Source organism: Panicum virgatum, chromosome 2N, assembly GCF_016808335.1.
Source record: "Panicum virgatum strain AP13 chromosome 2N, P.virgatum_v5, whole genome shotgun sequence".
NCBI lineage: Eukaryota > Viridiplantae > Streptophyta > Magnoliopsida > Poales > Poaceae > Panicum > Panicum virgatum.
The window spans coordinates 5210377-5234993 of NC_053146.1; the positions used below are offsets into that span (position 1 = coordinate 5210377).

Sequence of the window (24617 nt, forward strand, 5' to 3'; positions counted from 1 at the left end):
GATGGATTTTATTATAATCAAAATAAACAGTTTTTGTTGGACAAAATTTGATGACTAAACGAACAATCTTTGTGAAACGAAGGGAGTACATGTTTATCTCATAAAAGATGTACCAGTTTACTTGAGGTTACCTAATTTTATCCGTGAGTATAGAGAATCGTTCAAATTACCATTGATAAAGGTTTTTTCTTAGTAATATAAGATAGTACTTTATCGAGTTCATCTTGTCTGTCATTGTACGTTAACCTTTTTGAACGTCTAGCTCTTCACCATGCTATTATAATAAACACAATATGTGCGGTCGTTGCTCTTGTTAGAGACTTTGATTGATAGTGGCTGCTTGCACGGTTTTCCAATATGCTCCAAATTTAAATCCACTCTAATCCATAAATGAGTTATCCATATACTGTAAAACCTGTATGATCATTTGTGAAATCATCCAATAATCTATCTCCTGTCAATCCAATGGATTCTAACTTCCCTAACGGGATTTTGGATCCTCTCATTTTGAATTGAAATCTACTTAATAAATTAGGCTATTTAGTTTAGATTTTGATATCCCACCACTTTCAAAATTTTAGATATAACCCTATTCTAAACTAATAGGATGGGAGATAGAAATTGATTCTAGACACCACCAAACTATATTTATATTCCGTAACTTATAACACGCTCTTTAGTTTACTCATCTATGAGATAGCGAATTGACCACTTACTGTTAAAAACAAATTAGATTTCCACACAAATTAACTGAGCACCAGTGGTCTAGTGGTAGAATAGTACTCTCCCGGCTGGTGCATTTTTTCCTCGTTTTGTTTCTTTTTCTATGCCCTCTTTTGTTATTTCCCACCTTTTTTGTAGTAGAATAGATTTCAAGCATTCACGTATGCATACCCATGTACATCTTCCCTACGATTTCAAGCAGAGCTGAACATCTAGTAATTCGAGTGTAGCCAAGCACAGGGTTTGAAAATCTCCCTATAAAGGGTTCAGACTGACAAAACATCATCAGAACGCATGTTCAGAATTCAGATACGCTGCGACTTCGGTAGCATCCAGAATTCTTGTAACAGTACACTTTTTTTCCCCTGCAGTTTTTTCCGGTTCACGCATCAGCATGTTAGCAGAAGGAAGAGTTGCACCTGCTTTATTATTAGTCATTAAAGTTTCGTTTTTGAAGTAACTTTCAGCACTTAACTCTTCTGATTTAGAGTTAAAGTGTCAGGGCTTCCTCCATGCTGAAAAGGAGATCAGATACAGCACTCTCCCTGCTCACCACACACGGTAGCTGAGAGAAGGAGATCAGCTCAAGATCACTAGAGGCTACACCATCAGGCTACATTCATGATCCATGCTTTATGTGCAGAAGATCACATTTTCACCCCCAAAGCATCCATGAATTGGTTTAACCCATTGGCATAATAATGCCGTTGTCTCGGTCCAGCGGATTGGTTTTCCTGCTTCATTGTGCGGTGTGCCCAGCAAGGGCTGCAAGGCTCGCCAAGCTCATTCGCCGTACGCACACGGCACGCCGTCTGCTGCTATGCTATGCGTGCTCGGCTCCCTACGGCTCTACCACCCGTCGACTCCGTTCAGCATCGCCGCGAGGAACAGGTCATCTTTGAAAACTTTTTTTTTGAAGGGGGTCATCTTTGAAAACTTGGTTATATGTTTGAGAAATATAAAATGTTCATCGTCAACCACAACGTATCTTATTTAAGGTAAAGACTTTACTACAACCGGCCGTACGATTGTGCAATTGTATGGCCTCTTCCATCCACCATCTGTGTTTCATCCAACGGCACGAACACCACATGCACGCCTCGCTCACGCGCGCGCAGATGACAGGGTGGCCCCACGTTAGAGCGGTGGACAATTTTATTCAGAACATTCGAAACCGCGCCTGTTCATTTCGTTCCCCTCCTCTCTCTTCGTTCCCGTCGACCTCTGGCGATCCCACAGCCAACTCCCATGGCACCCAGCTGAATCCGGCCATCACACCCTGACGAGGTGAATGCTTCTCAACACCCTAGCCCCAAAACTCGACCTGGCTGTCCCCCCTGCTATTTCTTCTGATGTGCTCTATTTTCGGTTGTTTTTTTTCATCGATTCACTGACCAACTACGAGGAGGTTGGGGATCCCCTCTCTTTTGAATCGCAGATCAGATCAAGTCGAGCATCCTATCCCACGTGCACATCTACCCCCCCCCCTCTGTTTTTCTGATGTGCTCTAGTTTTTTTGTCGATTTTTTCATCAGTGCGGGTCGGGAGGCTGGATCTCCGTGTGGTGGCTTACGCGCATTTATTTGGGAAGTGCAGATCCAGGCCATGGTAAGCCATCTCTCCACACACCCCTCCCTCCTCGTCCTGCAGGGGATCCCCTTTTCTGTGTGCTCCAATCTAGGGATTCGATTTTGGGGTGTTTTTCAAGTGGCATTTGATTTTGGAGATGGGTGTGGAGTAGGATTTTTCTCGCATGCTCATCACCGTTTTCATGTCCTTTTCATGTTTCGCAGTGTCCAGAACTGCACGCCGCTGGGGATCTTGGGTAACGCCAGGGTGCTGGGAAATTGCAGGTGAGCTGCTCTCTCCCATACACACCCCCTAATCATCTTCATATATGTGATGCGTGTCCTGCTAGCAGACAGATCTGTGCACGTGCTTTATGCCCGTAAACACATTTTATGTAGCTGTAGTTTTTGGATGAGTTAGTTGTTTAGCTGCTTAGTTTTTGGAGATGTAGTTTAGCTGTTTTTACACCTCTACTCAACAACTCTTTTTTGTCAACTGCATAGTAAGCAATTTTTTTCAGTTAACCAGGCATTAAGATGATCCTAGATAGGCAATAATACTTTACTTATCAAGCAAAGTACCATCTCAATTTAGGGTCTCAACTTAGACTTTCGAGCATATGCTGTGCATTTCAAATGTGCTGGGCATTTTTTGGATTCAGTTGAGTGGGTGGGGGGATGTTCGATGGAAGCCAATATCGGGGGGGGGGGCATATGCGGGCCGGAAGCACATGCTCTGATTAGCAATGCTTTTTTGGAACATTTTTCCACACTGCATTTTAAGCAACTTTTTTCAGTTCACTGGGCATTAATATGATGCTAGATAGGCAATAATACTCTACTAATTAGGCAAAGTACCATTTCAAATTAGGGTCTCAAATTTAGGTTGTCAAGCCTATGCTGTGCACTCCATATGTGCTGCGTATTTTTTTCGGATTCAGTTCGGGGATGGGTGATGTTGGCTGGAAGCACATATTAGGGGGGCATATGCGGGCTGGAAAGCATGTGCTCTAATTAGTAGTGTTTTTGAAATATTTTTCACACTGCATACTGAGTAATTTTATTTAGTTAACCAGGCATTAATATGATCCTAGATAGGCAGTAATAGTCTACTAATCAGGCATCTCAAACATCTTAATTTTTTCCTCAATTTTTTTCTGCAGCAGCTCTTTTTCATGCATATTTGTCACAATGCCGAGAGGACAGAAGCAAAAAACAGCGCCCCCCTTCTTCTCATACGGCGGTATGGCCCCAATCACCAAACTATGTGATTTTTTTCTTATCTTTTTTGGCAACTCGTCCTAGCATCATGTCTTAACTGTAAACAATACCTATCAGTTCTTCCTTAAATACTGATAGCACGCCCTGCTTTTTTTTGTTGCTAACAACCCAGGCACAGGGCATCGCCTGCTAGGCTTGTCAAGCTGTACAAAACCATGTCTTCTAATCAGATGAGATGAAGATGATATGTGATGTGGAATTCGGCGGGCTGCTGAAGATCTCTTGCGAAACAATGCAGCGGATCTCGCTAACTGGTTTTTCTTTGACTGTTTTGATGCTGAGTCCTCAGAGCTTGTGCTTCATGGAAGGGGTGGGATCTCTGTTACAGCAGAAGCTGTCGCTGACATACTGGGCTTACCAAACAAGGGCGGCGAAGTGAAATACGAGCTTGATTTGGAAGCTGTTAACTTTATACTCTGTACAAAATTGTCCATGGCACAGCACCCAAAATTGAAGCAATTATGGAAAAGGGTGTGAAGGAAAATAACATTGAAATGAGGATTTCCTGAGATCATGGCTGATGATTGTTGTATCCACATTCTTGTGGCCTTCATGCTGCAACTAGTTTGTGCATCAGTCCAAGGTGTTACGAGGAATAGTTGATCTTTCAATGGTCAAGGAGTTGAAATCTTTCAATGGTCAAGGAGTTGATTTGGTGCAAGTTTGTTGTGGAGCAGCTCCAGGATGCCGCTAAAAAGATGGACAAGAAAAACTCAGTGTGGGGGTTGCCTTTTCCTACTTGAGGTAAGTTGTTTTTGGCTCTTGCTCCACCAAAGATCTTCCCATTTTCAGAACTTTATCATTTTCTTTTTCTTTTTCTTTTTCACAGATCCTTTACGCAGATTCACCAGCGGTTGATAATGTAGAAATCAGTGTCACTAAGGCTCGGGTCGCTGCATGGACGAGGAAGCTATTGGGCGAGGTGATTAAGCTAGACAGAAACCATGATGGCTCATTCGGCAAACTTAAGGTGATAATTTTGTCTCGACAACACACATGATACTTTTTCTCTTGCTCTATTCCCCCCCTCCCACTCTCTACAAAGCACTGCAATCTCAAACCCCTCTATAATTGGTTATTTTCTTGTCAGCTCAAACAATCAAGATATTCAGTTATCCAGAATTCACTTTTCAAGATGGATGATTTATTCAAATTTGTAACATTAAAGGCTCGGCAACAGATGCCATTACAGCTTTGCTATCGCCGCACATTTTTTATGACACTAGCAACACTGTTTCAGCATTAGTCAAGAATATATATTGTACGTGGGCAATTTAACTTTATCAAACAGGCAACAATATATATAGTATGTAGGCAATATTATTTTATCAGATAGAAAACAATATATAGTACGTAGGCAATATTACTTTATCACATAGGAAACAATATATATATAGTACGTAGGCAATATTACTTTATCAGATAGGCAACAATATATATATATTACGTAGGCAATATTATTTTATCAGATAGGTAATAATATATATTACATAAAGCATTTTCACCTACATTTTTAAGGCAATTTTTTTTCAGGCAATTCTATTTTTTACTACAAGCACATCAGTTTTTCACAGTTAGACTCCTACTTTCAGTAGGAAGCACAAGGCAATTCTCATTTAAATCCATTTTGTACTTTACATACAAACTATGCATGTTTTTGGTTCATTCAGAATAGAAAAGCTAACCAAGTTTTCAAATCTGCAGATCTACTGGCAACATATTAACAGCATTAGTGATGGTGTGGACGACAGGGAAGCAACCAAGGGGGATATCCAGCACTTCTGTCCAGAAATTTACACACACATGTTTTTCAAATCTCTATGTATAGCAATTTGTTCGGGTAAAACAAATAAGGTCTGTGTGGTTTTTGCCTCTGGAGGATGTGTTTTTACCTGTGGATCTATTATGTTGCTAGTACCCTAAAACAAAACTGCAGATGATGGATACATAGTAGTAAAAAGACTCGTCTTGATATGCTCACCTGATCCACTTCTTTTTCCTCTTGCCTGTTTTTTTGCTGCTGGTCTGCTTTTTCTTTTTTCTCTAGATTTCCTCTGTTGATGTGCGTTGCTGGAGGAAACCCTGTGTGGTAAGTTAGCTTGGGTAGCGAGAAAGACAAGAGGGCGGAGGGGGTATCGTGGGGCAGTTGCCTTTTTGTTTGGCGCACATCTGGCGCAAATTGGCGCCAAAAGACCCGTTGCCGACCCCGGGAATCGGAAAAAAACTGCTAATATACTAAACTTTCCGAAAATAGAAAGACCGTAGGGCTAGGTGATATTATGGCCGGCCGTAAGTTAGGCGAGTCCCTTATTTAATAACAAGCTTACCCTGTAAAAAAAATGGGAGAGATCGAACAAAGGGTGTTTTCTTAAATCTAGCCGACGCCACGGGAGGCAAAGAAAAATGCTTCAGGTAAAAGACACCCCAAAATCCACTTTCCCCGCGGCGAGAAGCCTCACGTCAGCGCAGCACGAGCGGTCTACCCCTGCCACGTCACCCCACTACAAAATTCCTCGCACACGCACCACCCAAATGACCAAACTACCCCCCCCCCCCCCCCCCCCCCCCCCCCCCCCCCCCTCCCCAACCGCAACCAGCCTTTGCTTCGATAAAACTTCCGCCGGACGCCCAGACCCGAACCCGACGAGGTGCTCTGGTCGCCAGCTCGGATTGGCCGCTCTGCCTCCTCATCCTCCTTCCAGTCCTCCGCCCTCGGTTCTCGCGCCGCGGCGTCCCCTGCTCCCTCGATTCAAAATTCTGAATCTTTTCCCGTCTCAATTCCGTTCCGTCGTCGTCTCGCTCTCGTCCCTGCAGTTCTTGACTTCGAGTTACATTACATACAGCATCAAAGGACTTCAGCTTCTCTGAGCTGGATTGTGTGGACATCCCCATCCAGGACATCTCACCTCACCGGCCTTGATTCCAGCAGCTCCCCGACCTTCCTTTCCTTCCCCTCAGTTCTTGGAGCCCAGCTCCGCGAAATCCACCCAAAATTCTAGCTATTCCTTCTCCTTCTCCAAGGTTGCTGCGCTCGCCGGATTCAAGCCCCGATTCCTTCCGGTCCTCTCCAGGCGGAGCGGCGGCTCGCATTGCGCTGATGGCGGGGCTCGCCGCGGCGCTGCTGGTGGCGCTGTGCTGGGCGGCGGCGCCGGGGGCGGCGGCGCTGGGGATGAACTGGGGCACGCAGGCGTCGCACCCGCTGCCGCCCAAGGCGGTGGTGCAGGTGCTCCGGGACAACGGCATCAAGAAGGTGAAGCTCTTCGACACCGACTTCGCCGCCATGAGCGCGCTCGCCGGCAGCGGCATCGAGGTCATGGCCGCCATCCCCAACATCATGCTCGCCGACCTCGCCGCCGACGCCGGCAAGGCCAAGGACTGGGTCAAGCGCAACGTCAAGCGCTACGACTTCGACGGCGGCGTTACCATCAAGTGAGTCACCGGCCCCATCTCGCCGCCGGCGCGGCGCGCCATGCCCGCCCGTCCCTCTTTTACTACCTTCCGTGTTTGGTCGAGGCTGTAAAAAATTTTGCGAAAACTTTTTTTACTTTTGACCACTAATTATTAAATGAAGTCTAATTACAAAACCATCTCCACAACCTCCGTGTAAATCGCAAGACGAATTTAATGAGGCTTTTGACCGCGTGATTAGAGCATGATTACTGTAGCATCACTGTAGCAAATCATCAATTAATTACCGTCATTAGATTCATCTCAAAAAGTTACATCCGTCCCTGAAAAAATTTTGCAAATAGATTTCATTTAGTACTCCATGCGGACGTTTGTTTTTTTTGTGTAAACTTGATTTGACACCAGATTTGGAAAGGTAAACAATGCGCTCCGATCGTACTGTTACCTAGCATCGACCCAAGCACAGTCAGCTTAGCATCACCATCGCACTGGCCTGGCCATCTACGACAGCGACTTGTTCTGAATTGTTGCGCTCCTGGTCACAGAAATCATGCTGCCAATCATTCACAATAATCGGATAACAAAATGCTATAAATTTCTGCTTGGCTTTTTTTTTTGGCTCAAAGCTATCATCTTGCAAATCTGAAGAGCAAACTCAACCATGAAATTTGATTTGTTTGGATGAGGGTGGTTGGGTAGTGGGGACAGAGTCAGTGGAGGAGGCTGTTGGCAAATTCGGTTGGCCGGGCAAGGCGTAGCATTTCTTTATGGGTCGTTTTCGGACATGGATAATGTCAGCAAGGTGGTTGTCATTGTTTGAATAATATCAGTTGATTGGCATTAAATTAAATAATCGGATGGCTCGGTGTATATATGGCCATGCAGCCCGAGCCCGTTAGCCCGGCCCAAGGCCCGTTTTTTTGGCCCGGCCCAAGCACGGCCCGGCCCGGTGACCTACGGGCCCGGGCCGGCCCGGCCCGGGGGTGCAGGCCGTGCCTGGGCCGCACCCCAGGCACGTGGGCCGGCACGGGCACGGCCCGGTTTCAACAGCCGGCCCGGTAGCGGCCTGTTCCTCTCCACCCCACTCCCAATTCCCCCATTTTGGTTCACTGGAGGCCTGGTCGATGACGGCCCAGCCCACAACGCGGCCTTCGCCAGCCCCGCCTCCCCCCAGCCCCGCCTCCTCCCCAAACCCTAATCAACCGCCCGCCGGCCGTCGCCCCAAACCCTACCTGCTGGAGCCATCACCGCCGCTCGCTCCCACTCGCTGGAGCTCACTCGCTCTCTGCCGTCGCCGCCGCTCACTCCCTCTCGCTCTCTATTGTCGGCCGGCTCTCGACCTCTCGTCTCTGGATTCGACGGCCGCCGCTCGCCTCCGACCGCCAGCTCCGGTGACTACGCCGTCGCTCGCCTCCGACCGCCCCAACTCCGGTGACCGCGCCGCCGCTCCTCCACCGCGCCGCCGTTCACTAACCTCGTCTCATCTCTCCCTCCTCTCCCTTCCTCTCCTGGAACGGTGCTGGGGGTGAGGCCGTGAGGGCTCGTCCGAGCTCGGGCCTCGGGGTCGGCACGGCGGGGGCGGATGAAAATCCCCTCCATGGCGGCGGTGTGGGCAGTGCGCCGGGAGCAGTTCCCTCCCGAGCGGGCGGCGCGGCCGTCTCCCTCCCCGCCTCCTGCTCTCCCTGCCTCCCTCCCCGCCTCCTGCTCTCCCTGGGCGGATCCGCCGGTGACTTCGGGAGGTCGGCACGGCGGCACGCCGACACGCCGTGCTTTCGGGCCGGCCCGACGGCCCACGGGTCGTGCCTTGGGCCGACGGCCAGGCACGAGCACGCCGGAGGCACGGCACGGCCGGCACGGCGGCACGGCGGTGGCACGACGAGCACTGGCACGGCACGGCACGATGTCGTGCCGGGCTGGGCCGGGCTGGCCCGTTGGCCATCTATAGCTCGGTGACGGTCCTGTTGTACCATGCATGGTCCATCCTCATCTGATCAGCTTGTTTAGGACATGTTTGGAACATGGGTAATGCCAACATTGTTGCAATTGTTGAATATCAATTTGTCGATGTCATTAAACTAATCCGATGGTTCGACTGCGTTCCAGATGCACCAAGCGCGGTCAAGGTTTGGAAAAAGGGGATAATAGTCCTTTCTAATCTCCTGCTAAGATTGTGGGAACCCCAGACTGATTACGATGATGATTTAGGTTGTTTTGGGTTTTGTGTACAAGTTGAACATATAATTGGAGATTTGAGGGTATTGCTTAGTAACAGGGCAACAAAATCGTAAGCTGTCAGGTACCTCTGATTGTCATGCAGTTTGTTGAACTTTGATCCTGCAAGGCCGCTGAGATCTGCTTTTGCCCTTTACACCCTGCAACTGGCTGTCATGCATCCGACCTAACCAGATCATATAACCAGTAAGTGCTGCCTGCTAATTCAATGGGGAAGCCACTCATGTCTACTTCTCATTTCCTCTATAATTTTGTTTGGTGATGATCATTATGCCAATTGTTCTCGGACTCTTTATCAAGGTAATGATGTGAAATATTCAGTTTTGCACGACTCCAAACAAATTTCACCAACATTACTCTCACCAATTCTCATGACATCTAAAGTTCTGAACCGAATTTGCTCGGGCACGTTTAGTTCCCAAAAAAATTTGGGAACTTTTACAACACTAATTAGGAGTATTAAACATAGACTAATTATAAACTAATTACACCGATGGATGGGAAATCGCTATTAAGCCTAATTAATCCATCATTAAAGGTTGTTTACTGTAGCACGATATTGTCTAATCATTGCATAATTAGGTTCATTAGATTTGTTTCGCGATTTCACCTGGAGTTATGGAATGGGTTTTGTCAGTTATCCATACGTAATACTCCTAATTAGTAGTCAAATGTTTGAAGTCACTGTAGCGCGGGAAAAATTCATAATCGTCCAGTGATCATGATAGATGCTTCTTGGTGATCTGGTCCAAAATTTTGACACATTAAAATCAAGAGGTTTCTTCTTTTATGCTACACGCTTATCAGTTGCCATGATGACGCAGAATCAGAAAATTGAGATCCTTGAGCACGCTGTGAATCCCTCTTGCATTGCAGGTACGTGGCTGTTGGCAATGAGCCGTTCTTGGCGTCATACAACGGCTCGTTCATCAAAGTCACCTTCCCGGCGCTTCAGAACATCCAGAACGCGCTCAACGACGCCGGCGTCGGCGACAGGATCAAAGCCACCGTCCCGCTAAACGCCGGCGTGTACAACTCCCCGGCCAGTAACCCGGTGCCGTCGGCGGGCCGGTTCCGCACCGACATCTCGGGCCTCATGACGGACATCGTCAAGTTCCTGGCCAAGAACAACGCGCCCTTCACCGTCAACATCTACCCGTTCCTCAGCCTGTACCAAAACGACAACTTCCCGCTCGACTACGCCTTCTTCGACGGCGGCGCGACGCCGGTGAACGACAACGGCGTGCTGTACACCAACGTGTTCGACGCCAACTTCGACACGCTGGTGGCGGCGCTCAAGGCCGTCGGGAACGGCGACATGCCCATCATCGTCGGCGAGGTCGGCTGGCCCACCGACGGCGACAAGCACGCCAAGGCGTCCTACGCGGGGCGCTTCTACGCCGGGCTGCTCAAGCGGCTGGCCGCGAACACGGGCACGCCGGCGCGGCTGAACCAGTACATCGAGGTCTACCTGTTCGGGCTCGTCGACGAGGACGCGAAGAGCGTGGCGCCGGGCAACTTCGAGCGGCACTGGGGCATCCTCCGGTACGACGGGCAGCCCAAGTACCCGATGGACCTCGCCGGGCAGGGCCGGAACACGATGCTGGTGCCGGCGAAGGGGATCAAGTACCTGCCCAAGACATGGTGCGCGCTGAACCCCAACGCCAGGGACCTCGGCAAGCTCGGCGCCAACATCGACTACGCGTGCACGTTCGCCGACTGCACGCCGCTGGGCTACGGCTCGACGTGCAACGGCATGGACACCGCCGGCAACGCCTCGTACGCGTTCAACGCCTACTACCAGGTGCAGAACCAGAAGGACGACGCCTGCGACTTCCAGGGCCTCGCGCTGCCCACCGAGAAGGACCCGTCCACGGCGACCTGCAACTTCACCATACAGATCCAGGCCGGGGCAGCAGCCGCGGAGGCGCTGCGCGGCCGGAGCGCCGGCGCGGCGGCCGGGGTGCTCTTGGCGTTGCTGCAGCTCCTGGCGCTGTGGTAGTGCTAGTAGCTGCCGCTGCCGCGAGCAGTGGTAGTTTTGTGATTACGTGCCCGGTTGTTTTTGTTGCAATTTCTTTTTTATGTCTTTTGGACTGGATTTAGATGCATGTATTCTAGGATGCAATGGATGTGGTTAATTGATTGGGTGTTTTCACCGGCTGTTCAAAAATTATTATTTTTTTGAACGAACGGCACTCGACGAGTGCGTTTCTATTGATATAGCAGAAAAATACAAGACTACGGTCCTAGGAAGCCATAGGCAGGAAACAAAAAGAAAAGAAAAAAAAAGAAAACAACAAACTCGCGCCGGTTGGATTGGGACGTCAACACGATACTCACTGGCCGGTTAGATTGGGACAAAAACACAGCCAAACTCTATTCACAACGATAACAGAGGAGAAAAGGCACAACCGCAGCTTCCACCCACCATCGCACTCTTGCGGCTATCGAAACATCTGAAGTGTTCCAGCGTTGATAGAGGAGCAGAAGGGGCAGACACCACCACACCAGGAGGCCACTGCCGTGCAGGACCCAACGCCGCAGTGATGCCGCACCCAAACAGACCGCCCGACGGCATGAAACACACCAAGTTCGGAGCAACCCAACGCGCGGGGGCCTCGCCACTTCCGCCATTGGACGCCTCTCTCGCGTGCACGGGGACCTCCAACCCGTCACTCAGCACGCCTCTCTCGTGTGCGGGGACCTCCAACCCGCCACACGGCACCACGCTCCGTACTCGTTTCAGGGATTGCCGTCGAGGCAGCAAGAAGAGGTGCCTCCCCGAGAACTGAACCAAGCCGCCGTGGTTCAAAATCATCACGTTGCTCCCCCTCACACGAAGACGCCGCCCTCGAGCCAGAAGACCGAAGATGTCGCCCGCGCCGTCTTCCGACGTTGTACCGCACCGGAAGGGTTCAGCCGTGCTGAAACCCCCGCCGCGATCCGCTGCAGGCCAAGTCGTCACTAATTGTCGTTGCCGCTAGCGCCGTCCTTCAAACGCTGTCCCGCACCGCACTGGAGACTGCCACGTAGCTCCAAGCGCCGCGGAACGATGCAAGCATGCGAACAACAGCCGAGTGATGACCCCCGGCCACCAACAGAAGAGCAGGCGTCTTGGTGTGAGGTAGACAACCCCTTCTCCGCACGTCCTCCGACAGATTTGTCACCACCGGCCGAAGCAAATCGCGAGCAGGAGGCCGGCCAAGTCGCCGAATGGTGTCTCTAGAGATGACGCCTCCAAGGAGGTCACGACGCCCACAGGCGCCACCGTCGCTCATCCAGGAGCTGGACCGGGTTTTCACCCAGAGACCTCGTGTAGGAGGGTTGCAACTCCAAAATGACGCCCTCAACAGGGAGAGCGACGCCCGGAGGCGCCGCTGCCATTTCACCAGAATGAATATGGCGAGGGCTTTCGCCCGGAGTGCCGGCACCCCACTGCACGCGTTCGTCGCCTCAAGCCAGCACTATCACTGCGGCCGCCCCAACCGAGGAACGCCACTGTCGTAGCTCCACCAAGCCCGCCGCCGAAGCTCTCTCCCAGCAGCAGACACCCCGCGCGCGACCGCGCCGCTGAAGCCGCCGTCGCCCCGCCGTCCCACGACCGTAGGAGGGTCGGATCCGGTCTCCCGGACACCGGATGTACCACCACGAGCCGCCACCGCCGTGCGCCATCGCCACCTCCGCCGCAGGCCGACGCCCCGCCGCCACGCGCGCGATGTGGCGCCGTGACCACCGGATCCGGCGGACGCCGTGTCGGATCTGTGGCCTCACAGCATCGCAGCCCCCGGGGCACCGCACGCACCGGCGATGTGACATCCTGAAAATTCACTAAACAAATCATGCGCTAAGAAGTTTTATCGTCGAGCTCGACTTAAACCTTGAAGCCTAACTTCCCGGAAACCCTCCTGCTCCGATCACCCAATCAGATCTGACCCGACACCCGAATTCAATCCGCGTCCCGTCTCTGTCCCATCCGACGCGACGCGTCGTGACCGGCCACCGCGAATCCCGCCCCTCCTTTTTCCCTCTCTCCTTCCTTTCCGGCCGCGTGCCCCATCTCCCGTGGCCCGCACCCGCGTGGCCGACCGCGGCCGCAGTCGCCGCTGGCGCGCACCGCCCCCCCCCTCTCTCCCTCCTTTTTCCTTTTCCTCCCTCCCATTTTCTTTTCCTATATTTCTTTTTCCTTTTTCCCATTTCTTTTTCCCCTTTTCTCTTTTTCCTTTTCCTTCTTTTTCTTTTCTCTCCCTTCCCTCCTTCCTCTCTCTCTTCCCCGTCGCGCCTGCCCCGCGCGCACCCGGCTCGGCCTGCCCCGCCCGGCCGCGCCCCCTCCGCTCCCGAGCCGCCTGCCCCGAGCTCCGCTCAAGCCGCTCCCTACCCTTCCCCGCGCGCGCGAGCCTCCACGCTGCCCGGCCGCACGCGCACCGGAGCTGCGCCGCCTGGCCGCGCGCGCCCGCTGCACCGAGGCCACCACTGGCGCCGCGCACGCCGTCGCCACCGCCTGCGCCGCGCGCACGCGCGCGCTGGTCGCGCCGAGTGCCCGAACACACGCCGCTGGCCCCTGCCCCGCCGCGCACGCGCGCGCGCACACCCTGCCCCGCCCACGTGCGCGTCGCGCGACGCCCGTTGCTGCGCCGCCCTGTGCTCGCCGCAGCCACGCCGCCCGCACTGCCCCGCTCGGCGCCGCTCACGCGCACGCGCCGCACCGCCTCACCCCGGCGCGCCACGACGCGGCCACCCGACTGGCGCCCCGCCATCATCGCCCCGCCGTACGCCGCGACGCCCGCCGCTAGCGCCTCGCTCCGGTCCTGCTCGGCCCGCACGCGCCCACGTGCGCCCGCAGCGCCGCTCGCCGTGCCCTGCCTCGCCGCTCGCGCCGCCACTGTGCTGAACAGCGCCGCCCCACGTGCTCGACGACGGCCTCGTCGCCCCCGCCGCACGCCGCGTCACGACGTGCGCGGACGGCCGCGCGCCTTTACTCCGCCCCGCGCCGCTCGCCGGGCCATCTCACCGGCCACACCTACTCACGCCGCCGCACCGCCCTCGCTTGGCTATAAAAGGACCCCCCCGAGCTCCACGGCCATCCACGCCACCTCACCGCCGACCCTAGCCTCCTCCTTCAGCCCGCAGCGCCGCCGCCGCAGCTACTCCAGCCCGCCGCCGCCTGCTCCCGTCGCCCCGCCTCTACACGCTACCCTAGCTGGAGGTGAGGCCGGGGATCGATTCCCCGAACCCCCCTCTCTCTTTTCCCCCGGTCCACGGCCACCCCCGGAGCCTGGAGCGGCCGGGATGGCCGCCGCCGGTGAGCCGGCGCCCCTCCCCTGTCTTGCGGCGGGAGGAAGGGGATGAATGGCCATTTTGCATTTAGGCCCCCCCTCTCCTCTCATTCTATTAAAGGACCCTTGTCCTTATATCCTTTCTTTTCAAAAAGAACCATGTCCTTTGTTTTATTTCCAAAGAAAACCCTTTCACATGAAACATAATTCCAAGTATGCCCTAGACCTTTTCAGTTTAGTCCAAATATTTCTAGAAATTGCAAATAGGTCCCTGCCTTCGCGAGGAGTAATTACAACCAGGCCCCTGACCGACCCCCGAACCTCTACTAAACCTATTATTTCATGAACCTAACGACCTCTAATCAACCCGGAACCTTACCAAGTATCTCTTAGCTCAGTTTCAGCCTTACCATTAAGAAACCACTCAAAAATGCCGCTTCTATCTCTATATTTTATGTGTTCCCGATTCGAGCTCAACGATAGATCTTTGTTTTGATTGAGTGCTTGTTTGTGTGCGCTGTAGACCGCGGAGTGAACGAAGGAGAGCCCGTCAACGAGCAGTACTGTGAGCAGGAGAACGAGGACCAGTTCCGCGACCCCGAGCCCGAAGGACAGGACTTCCCCGAAGGCTACGAAGACGGCAAGTTCAATCCCATCCTTTGATGCATGTTTCTGTCCTAGTTTTATAAACATAACCCAATGGCCCGTTTTATAAAACTGCATATGTTTACTTGCATGAAAACACGGTTGGATAGCCACCCCTTGATTTGTGATGACTAATTCCTTGACCACCTAGATTAATGTCTGATTTTGCTTGGACGTTAATCGATATTAGAACGCTTAGGACTTTACCCTTAATATGATTTATTTGATAAAGAAAAATGTGTGCGTATGGGACGGGATAAAATGTGGTTTCGAAAGATGAGTATGGGCGAGATGGACGGCATTTCCGTGTGGATTGCCGTTTGGTGTGCTTATGCCTGTGTGGCAGGGCAATGAAGGGAGATATCCATCTTGTCGCATGTAAGGACCGAGTTGGTGTGTCATCTCACCTAACTCCACTATCGTGCAAACCACTCGACCGTTGTATGGGCAACGGCGTAGCATAAATCCCACTAGTTGGTGTGGTAGCCATCAGGAGAGCTGAGAGCAACGGGTGACTAAGGAGAAGGGATAAGCCCAGAGTGACTTATGCCCGGTTATACCTAAGTGAATGGTCGATGACCCCTTGGTGCATCCCGTGATGGCTAGTCAGGCTTAGCTAGGGTGGGTAACGGCTATGTTAGGATCTACACCGACACGACGGTGTTCGAGTTGTGGTATCCTACTTGTGGGTAAAGTTGCACACCTCTGCAGAGTTAAGAATCTATTCGAATAGTCCGGGCCCACGGTATTGGGCGAGTTATGGTGTGGTCACATAACTAGTGTTTCTTTGGAATGGGCTGGTGTGAGTTGCTTTGGAATTGTGTCCGGCAGTTGTGCCGTGTGCTACGACGGACGGGGAGTCCGGTAGCAGTTTAAAATTGGAAACCCCGTGTTACTTCAAAAACCGATTTCTAAAAGGTTTTCTTTAAAATAAACCCAAGCATAAAATATCGTTTTTCTGCAAACTAACCGTAACCTTATCCTTGATTTACTTATGCATATTACTCTGATATAACCCCCTCCGTGGGTGTGGTTGGACTTGCTGAGTACGTTTGTACTCACCCCACTCTTACTTTTTACAGAAGAAGATCCCGACTTCGTGCCAGACGACGCCGAGTAGGGTTACCGTTCCACACCCAACCTTGCCTGTGGTACCGGCCCTGTCGCGATGCCTCCGCTGTCGCAGTACTCTGAGCCTGATTTGGATCCCGTATTAGTAGCACTCTGGTGTATTGTCGTAGCTTGGTTAATCCTTGTTATCATCTGTATTGAGTGTCCGCCAAGGTTTGTAAGGTTTTGAACCATCTGATGTAATAAATGTGGCATCAGCCTCCTGGGACTGATGTTTTGTATCACATTTAAGTCTTCTCTTATGAGGGGACGCTTCAGGTGGTATCAGAGCCGTAGGTTGGCCGTAGGACGTGACCCTAGGAGCGAAACCCGATTTTTATACCCTTTACCTTAGGACTTTTCTATCCTTAATCCTTTCCTCACACAAGCACTTACCCTTGGTTCTTGCCCTGTTCCAGATGGCTGACAATGGATGGATCGGCGGAATCTGTTTCGCAGAGCCCGGCCTTCCAAAGTTGTTAATACTCAGCCTGGAACGCATTGGAGTTGTGGATCCGCCAGAGTTTCTCTATCGGGAGTACGACTCCAAGGGTACTCTTCGGTGTGACCTGATGATCTTCATAGCAAGAAGCACCCGCTATCCTGATGTGGACCCTTGGTTCATCTCCACCACTGGATTCCGTTTCCCGGATACCTATCGGAAAGCCGCCCGTAAAGCCCTGCGACGGCTCCGAGTGATCTACAAGCATCACCTTCAGCGGACTCCTATGGGGTTCTTCCCGCCAACTGAAGGAAGAGGACGCACCTGGATCGCCCGAATGAGAGGACTCGGAAGGGAAGAGGAAGATCTGGAAGACACTGTATCCCACCTGTCCATCTACCTCACCGGCCTGGATGAGCTCTATCGTGAGCAAGCAGCACAACTGAAACAGCAGGTCCACAGAGCAGAAAAAGCAACCCAGGAGATGGAGGAACAACGGTCGAGGACTTTCCACGCCGAGTATTCCCTGGCTGCTCTCCAAGTCCAAATGGATGAAAAAGAGGCAGAATTGGAGGAGCAGCGGACAAGGGCCGCACGTGCCGAGAACTCGCTAGCCACTCTCCAAGCTCAGATGCGGAGGTACGAAGCTCGCTGGGGAATAGGTGGATGGATAGAGGAAGACGAAGAAGAGGAGGAACCCATGGAAACCCATTGGGACGTTGGCACTCAGACTGAAGAAGAAGAACCCGAAGAAACCCACTGGGATAAAGGAACTCAGACCGAGGATGATGTGATGGATCAGCACCTTCCACTGAAGAAGCGCTCCTTTAGAATTGAGGAAGAATCCCCATGATAGGAGTAGTCTCCAAGCTAGAACCCTTGCTCTAATAATCATGTACCCATGAAGTTGTACCCCATCGTGTTGCCATAAATAAAAACCATCTACCCCTTTGTGTACCACAAATATTCGCGCAAGATATTCACTCTATCTTTATTTTCAGATGGCTGAGGAAGGATGGACCCAGGGCGACTGCCAAGCTGCACCTGGCTTCCCCAGCCTGTTGATCAACGCCCTGGAAAGCCTTGGCGTTACGGAACGCCCAAGGTACTACAGCAGAGAGTACGAGCATCATGGCACTCTCCGCTGCAGGGTGATCATTGTCATCGCCAGAAGTGAGTGCCACCCCAACATCCAGTCGTGGCGAGTGACCGCTACGGGATTCAGGCACCAAGACACCTATCCCTTGGCTGTCCGAAAGGCACTTCGGTACCTATGCCGGATTTTCGAAGAACACCTAGCACCCACGCCAATGAGGTTCTTTCCCCCGGCCATCAGAACCCCTGTTTGGGAAGCTCGCATGAGAAGCCTGGAACGGCGCCGCCATGAAGAGGGCCCTCTGTATCAAGTGGCTAACTATCTAGCCGCTCTGGATCAGCTCTTCGATGAACAAGCTCACCTACTGAGGGAGCAGATCCATCGTGCTGAGCAAGCTGAGCTCGCAGTGAGACTACAACAGATACGAGCTACCCAAGCTGAGGCAAGAGCCGCAGCCGCGGTCAGCAGTGAAGCAGTTGCCCAGGAAAGCCTCAGGCAAGCCCGAGACCGGCGCATGCAGGAATGGACCAGAAGTGGGACCCCAGTTCCGGCCATCGGAGAAGACCATGTTCTACTTGGGACACCCGTCATAGGATGGGGAACGCTCTTCGGAAGCCCTCGAGCTCCACCCGAGAACCCCGAAGGGTCTACTGCTGTCAGAGAAAGAGAAGTTGCTGTTCGACCCCAAGAGAACGGGAACCCGGAGGTCGACGAGCCATTTGTTTCCCCGGAAGCTCGTATCACCCCAGAAGAAGACTCGCCCCGCGAGTAGAGTGTCCAACCCTACCTTGTTGTTGTACCCTTCTAGCTCTTTTCGGTTTAAGTTGTACCCTTAGTTTGAACCTGTACCCGGACGTGTAGTACGCGTTCTAGTCTTGTTTCCATGTTGTACCCTACCTCGCTTTAGTAGAAGTTGCTTGTTTGCCTTGTTGTGTGATTGTTGTGTGAGTGCCTTTCGGCAGAAGGTTAATTCTGCCTTTTTCAAAAACACGAATTAAATAACTTAAACATCACCTAATCCCAATCTCACCAAAAACCCTACCAAATCTGCAGATGGTTTCCCGAAGCGTCACGAGGGCCTCCCGTGTCAGGGACCCTGCAGCTGCTGACGCAGGAGTGCGCCTTAACGGGCAAAACCACCCTCAGGAAGAACAAGAAGTGAGTCAGGGCAGAGGAGAAAATCAGGATGCACAGCTACCACCACCACCACCCTTCATGGACCTGGCACAAGTGATCCATAACCAGACTCTCATACTAGAGACACTGGCCAATGCTCTAATGAACAGGCAGCCACGAGAGCAGACCTTCAATGACAAACTGACAGCCTTTCTGAGGGCCAAGCCACCTACTTTTGCCGGATCCAGCAACCCCTTGGATGCAGATGACTGGCTCCGCGTGATCCAAAGGAAGCTCGAACCGTTTGGGTGCCAGGATCGGGATAAAGTCCTCCTGGCAGCACATCAACTCACCGGAACTGCCTTAGCCTGGTGGGAAAATTACTGCGCTGCCGCCAGAGATGCCTCCACCATCACCTGGAATGAATTCGGGAGAGAGTTCCGCCGTTATCACATCCCCTCGGCCACCATGAAGCGCAAGGCAGATGAGTTCCGCGCACTTCAGCAGGGGAGTATGTCGGTGGAAGAATATACTCACCAGTTTATGGAATTGGCTCGCTATGCACCAGAAGAGGTGAACGACGATGAGAAGAAGCAGGATATGTTCAAGAAGGGACTGAATCCAGAACTCAGAACCCTGCTCACCCCTCAAATCTACCCTGACTTCAACACCCTGATGAACAAGGCAATCCTCACTGAGAAGGCCAAGAGTGATGAAAGAAAGGATAACAAGCGCAAGTTTCTGGAGAGTAAGGCCCGCCAGCAGGATCGTTCCCAGAAGGCCCGAAGCTTCAGTTACAATGCACCAAGGTCCCAAGCCCCAATGCAGTACAGAACTCAGTCGCAAGCAACAGGACCACGGGCCCCTAACACCCAGCCCAGAAGCCAGAACACCATGAGGGCCCCTCAGAGTAACGCAAGCCAGGTCATCAACAACAACAACAATGTGAGGGCCTGCTTCAACTGTCGAGAGACGGGTCATTTCATCGCCGACTGCCCCTATGCTAAGAACAAGCCGGCTACATCAGCTTTCTCCAACACAGTAAATGGACCCAAGCCAGTGCTGACCGGTGCCAACCGAGTGCCCCTCCGTGGCAACAGCAACAACAACAACAACCAGCAGAGGCAACCCCAGCAGTCTTTTGGACGAGCCCGCGTCAACCACATCGACGCACAGGAAGCTCAAGGAGCCCAGGGCGTTGTACTCGGTGAGTACCTAGTTAGCTCAACTCTTGCAACAGTACTGTTCGATTCTGGAGCATCACACTCATTCATATCCTCAAGTTTTGTGGAGAAACATAAAATACCTACGGTACTACTAAAAACACCCCTATTAACCCGGACGCCCGGAGGAGACATCAGGTGTCAACTGGGTTGTCTACGGGTAAGGATCAATTTAAGTGGGGTAGAGTTTTTAGCAGACTTAGTAGTACTTAAGTCAGAAGGGATAGATGTGATCCTCGGAATGGACTGGCTGAGCAAACACAATGGCCTCATAGGTTGTACGGACAAGGTAGTCCACCTAACAAATCCAGAGGGAGTCCGAGTGACCTGTCACACCCGGGAAAGTGGAGCAAACCCGATGGTGTTTAGCATGGAAGCCAAGTCCTTAGAAGAAGTCCCAGTAGTGAGTGAGTACCCTGATGTCTTTCCTGAAGAACTTCCCGGTATGCCACCAGATAGGGACATAGAATTTGTCATTGATCTTGTTCCTGGAACCGCCCCCATAGCCAAGAGACCCTATAGGATGGCAGCCTCTGAGTTGGCAGAATTAAAGAAACAACTAGAAGAGTTACAACGGATTGGTTTCATCAGGCCAAGTTCGTCACCTTGGGGAGCCCCGGTTCTATTTGTTAAAAAGAAGGACGGAAGTATGAGGTTATGTGTAGACTACAGGGCACTAAACGAAGTCACTATCAAAAACAAGTACCCCCTACCCAGAATCGATGACCTTTTTGACCAATTAAAAGGAGCCAGGTACTTCTCCAAGATTGACCTAAGGTCCGGATATTTTCAGCTCAAGATTAGGGAAAGCGACATCCCGAAGACAGCCTTTGTCACCCGATACGGACAATTTGAGTTCACAGTGATGTCCTTTGGACTAACAAATGCACCTGCTTATTTCATGAACCTCATGAATAAAGTTTTTATGGACGAGCTAGATAAGTTTGTCGTAGTCTTCATTGACGACATACTTATTTACTCGAAGAGCATTCAGGAGCACGAGCAGCACCTGAGGGTAGTCTTGGAAAAATTGAGAGTGCATAGGCTATACGCCAAATTCAGCAAGTGTGAATTTTGGCTGGAGAAAGTAGCTTTCCTTGGACATATTCTGACCGCGGAAGGAGTGGCAGTAGACCCCGAGAAGGTCGAAGCAGTCTCCAACTGGCAGCAACCAACCAATGTCAGCGAGATCCGGAGTTTCCTCGGATTAGCTGGGTATTATCGGAGATTCATTGAGGGATTTTCTAAAATAGCCCGGCCCATGACGGAGCTGCTCAAGAAGGAGAAGAAATTCACCTGGACGGAATCGTGTGAAAGGAGCTTCCAGGAATTGAAGCGAAGATTGACGACAGCCCCAGTGCTAACCCTACCGGATATTCATCGGGATTTCGTCATCTATTGTGATGCGTCCCGACAAGGATTGGGTTGTGTACTGATGCAAGATGGGAAAGTCGTTGCATATGCTTCCCGTCAGCTCAGGACCCATGAGCAAAACTACCCGACCCATGACTTGGAACTTGCAGCCGTAGTGCACGCACTCAAGATCTGGAGGCATTATTTAATTGGAAATAAGTGCGAAATCTTTACCGACCATAAAAGTCTGAAGTATATCTTCACCCAGCCGGACTTGAACTTGAGGCAAAGAAGATGGCTAGAATTAGTCAAAGACTATAATTTGGAAATTCATTATCACCCAGGAAAAGCAAATGTAGTAGCTGATGCTCTAAGTCGAAAATCTTACGGGCCTAAGAATGACCTTTTACGAGAGGAAATGGCACGATTAAATGTGCACATTGTCCCTCGGGGCTCCAGCCAAGTGCTGAACGTTCAATCCACTCTAGAAGAAAGAATCAGGAAAGCCCAAAGGTCGGACAAGGGACTGATGGAAATTCGGAGGCAAACCGGAGAAAATAAGGCCCCAGACTTTCGAGTTGATAATAAGGGAACGTTGTGGTATAAAGACAGAATTTGTGTGCCCCAGAAAGGAGATTTCAGGCAGATGATCATGGATGAAGCCCATAACTCGGCCTACTCAATTCACCCGGGATCCACCAAAATGTATATGGACTTAAAACAGAAGTATTGGTGGAATGGGATGAAGGCAGATATTGCACGGTTCGTCGCCCATTGCGATACTTGCCAGAGAATCAAAGCTGAACACCAGAAGCCGGCAGGATTGTTGCAGCCCCTACCCATTCCGGTTTGGAAATGGGATGAAATAGGGATGGATTTTGTGGTAGGACTGCCCAGAACCCAGAAAGGACACGATTCCATATGGGTAATAGTGGACCGACTCACTAAAGCGGCTCACTTCATACCCGTACGTACCAACTACGGCGGAGAAAAGCTAGCCAAGCTTTACGTGGAGAATATAGTGAAGTTGCATGGTGTGCCCAGCCGAATTGTTTCCGACAGAGGGACCCAATTCACCTCGAGATTTTGGAAAAGTTTGCATAAAGCCATGGGCACCAAGCTGGACTTTAGTTCCGCTTATCACCCGCAGACAGATGGTCAGACAGAAAGAGTGAATCAGATTATGGAAGATATGTTGAGAGCATGTGTTCTCACCTATGGCAAAGATTGGGAACAGAGTTTACCCTATGCTGAGTTCTCATACAATAATGGGTATCAAGCAAGCCTGGGCATGTCACCGTTCGAGGCTCTCTACGGAAGGAAATGCAGGACCCCTCTGATGTGGTCAGAAGTTGGAGAACGTGCTTTAGTCGGGCCCGCCCTCATAAAGGAAGCAGAAGAAAGAGTAGCCGAGATCAGAGAGAAGCTGAAAGCAGCCCAGTCCCGACAGAAGAGTTACGCTGACAAGAAAAGGCGGGAAATAAGTTTCAGTCCAGGGGATTTTGTGTATCTCAAGGTATCGCCCATTCGAGGAACCCGAAGATTTCAGGTACAAGGAAAATTAGCCCCTCGGTACATTGGACCGTACCGAGTTCTGAAGAAAGTTGGAGCTGTAGCATACCGCTTGGAACTGCCAGAAGAAATGTCAGATATACATCCGGTGTTCCACGTCTCACAGCTAAGAAGATGTTTGAGAGTACCCGAGGCAGAGCACGTGCCAGTAGAAACGATAGATCTACAGCCAGACCTACGATATCAAGAAGTACCGGTCAAGATTCTCGACACGGTCACCAGAAGGACCAGAAACTCTGAGGTACGGATATGCAGGGTCCAGTGGAGCAGACACGGAGTAGAAGAAGCGACGTGGGAACGAGAAGACGCTCTGAAGAAGGAATTTCCCCACCTGTTTAGGGACCAGCCGAATCTCGAGGACGAGATTCATTTTAAGTGGGGTAGGTTTGTGACATCCTGAAAATTCACTAAACAAATCATGCGCTAAGAAGTTTTATCGTCGAGCTCGACTTAAACCTTGAAGCCTAACTTCCCGGAAACCCTCCTGCTCCGATCACCCAATCAGATCTGACCCGACACCCGAATTCAATCCGCGTCCCGTCTCTGTCCCATCCGACGCGACGCGTCGTGACCGGCCACCGCGAATCCCGCCCCTCCTTTTTCCCTCTCTCCTTCCTTTCCGGCCGCGTGCCCCATCTCCCGTGGCCCGCACCCGCGTGGCCGACCGCGGCCGCAGTCGCCGCTGGCGCGCACCGCCCCCCCCCTCTCTCCCTCCTTTTTCCTTTTCCTCCCTCCCATTTTCTTTTCCTATATTTCTTTTTCCTTTTTCCCATTTCTTTTTCCCCTTTTCTCTTTTTCCTTTTCCTTCTTTTTCTTTTCTCTCCCTTCCCTCCTTCCTCTCTCTCTTCCCCGTCGCGCCTGCCCCGCGCGCACCCGGCTCGGCCTGCCCCGCCCGGCCGCGCCCCCTCCGCTCCCGAGCCGCCTGCCCCGAGCTCCGCTCAAGCCGCTCCCTACCCTTCCCCGCGCGCGCGAGCCTCCACGCTGCCCGGCCGCACGCGCACCGGAGCTGCGCCGCCTGGCCGCGCGCGCCCGCTGCACCGAGGCCACCACTGGCGCCGCGCACGCCGTCGCCACCGCCTGCGCCGCGCGCACGCGCGCGCTGGTCGCGCCGAGTGCCCGAACACACGCCGCTGGCCCCTGCCCCGCCGCGCACGCGCGCGCGCACACCCTGCCCCGCCCACGTGCGCGTCGCGCGACGCCCGTTGCTGCGCCGCCCTGTGCTCGCCGCAGCCACGCCGCCCGCACTGCCCCGCTCGGCGCCGCTCACGCGCACGCGCCGCACCGCCTCACCCCGGCGCGCCACGACGCGGCCACCCGACTGGCGCCCCGCCATCATCGCCCCGCCGTACGCCGCGACGCCCGCCGCTAGCGCCTCGCTCCGGTCCTGCTCGGCCCGCACGCGCCCACGTGCGCCCGCAGCGCCGCTCGCCGTGCCCTGCCTCGCCGCTCGCGCCGCCACTGTGCTGAACAGCGCCGCCCCACGTGCTCGACGACGGCCTCGTCGCCCCCGCCGCACGCCGCGTCACGACGTGCGCGGACGGCCGCGCGCCTTTACTCCGCCCCGCGCCGCTCGCC

General features: G+C 52.4%; 2 protein-coding genes across 5 annotated transcripts; both read left to right on the top strand.

Annotated features, from left to right (window-relative positions):
• The first annotated feature begins 478 nt into the window (after positions 1 to 478).
• Positions 479 to 5552, top strand: LOC120659432. Of its 4 annotated transcripts, none has more exons than XR_005669022.1 (7): positions 479 to 2010; positions 2259 to 2331; positions 2517 to 2576; positions 3455 to 3534; positions 3685 to 4316; positions 4415 to 4542; positions 5277 to 5552. XR_005669022.1 is itself a non-coding variant. In XM_039937576.1 (5 exons), the coding sequence occupies exons 1-5, from the start codon at positions 1425 to 1427 to the stop codon at positions 3744 to 3746; spliced, it is 465 nt and encodes a 154-aa protein (XP_039793510.1). In that variant the 5' UTR covers positions 479 to 1424; the 3' UTR covers positions 3747 to 4208. The 4 variants fall into 4 exon arrangements, 1 of the variants encoding a protein (XP_039793510.1); XR_005669020.1 differs by having other exon boundaries at positions 487 to 2010; positions 4402 to 4542; XR_005669021.1 differs by having other exon boundaries at positions 487 to 2010; positions 3458 to 3534; positions 4402 to 4542.
• Positions 5553 to 6174: 622 nt separating this feature from the next.
• Positions 6175 to 11398, top strand: LOC120659433 (glucan endo-1,3-beta-glucosidase 8-like). The gene is made up of 2 exons (XM_039937577.1): positions 6175 to 7001; positions 10089 to 11398. Exons 1-2 carry the CDS (start codon positions 6670 to 6672, stop codon positions 11212 to 11214), a joined length of 1458 nt encoding a protein of 485 aa, XP_039793511.1. The 5' UTR covers positions 6175 to 6669; the 3' UTR covers positions 11215 to 11398.
• The last annotated feature ends 13219 nt before the right edge of the window (positions 11399 to 24617 follow it).

Coding starts and splice junctions, on each gene's coding strand:
- LOC120659432 (XM_039937576.1), top strand. CDS start 1,425: ATGCCGTTGTCTCGGTCCAGCGGATTGGTTTTCCTGCTTCATTGTGCG. Junction 1,615..2,258: donor AGCATCGCCGCGAGGAACAG/GTCATCTTTGAA, acceptor TTTTTTCATCAG/TGCGGGTCGGGAGGCTGGAT. Junction 2,332..2,516: donor AAGTGCAGATCCAGGCCATG/GTAAGCCATCTC, acceptor CATGTTTCGCAG/TGTCCAGAACTGCACGCCGC.
- LOC120659433 (XM_039937577.1), top strand. CDS start 6,670: ATGGCGGGGCTCGCCGCGGCGCTGCTGGTGGCGCTGTGCTGGGCGGCG. Junction 7,002..10,088: donor GACGGCGGCGTTACCATCAA/GTGAGTCACCGG, acceptor CTTGCATTGCAG/GTACGTGGCTGTTGGCAATG.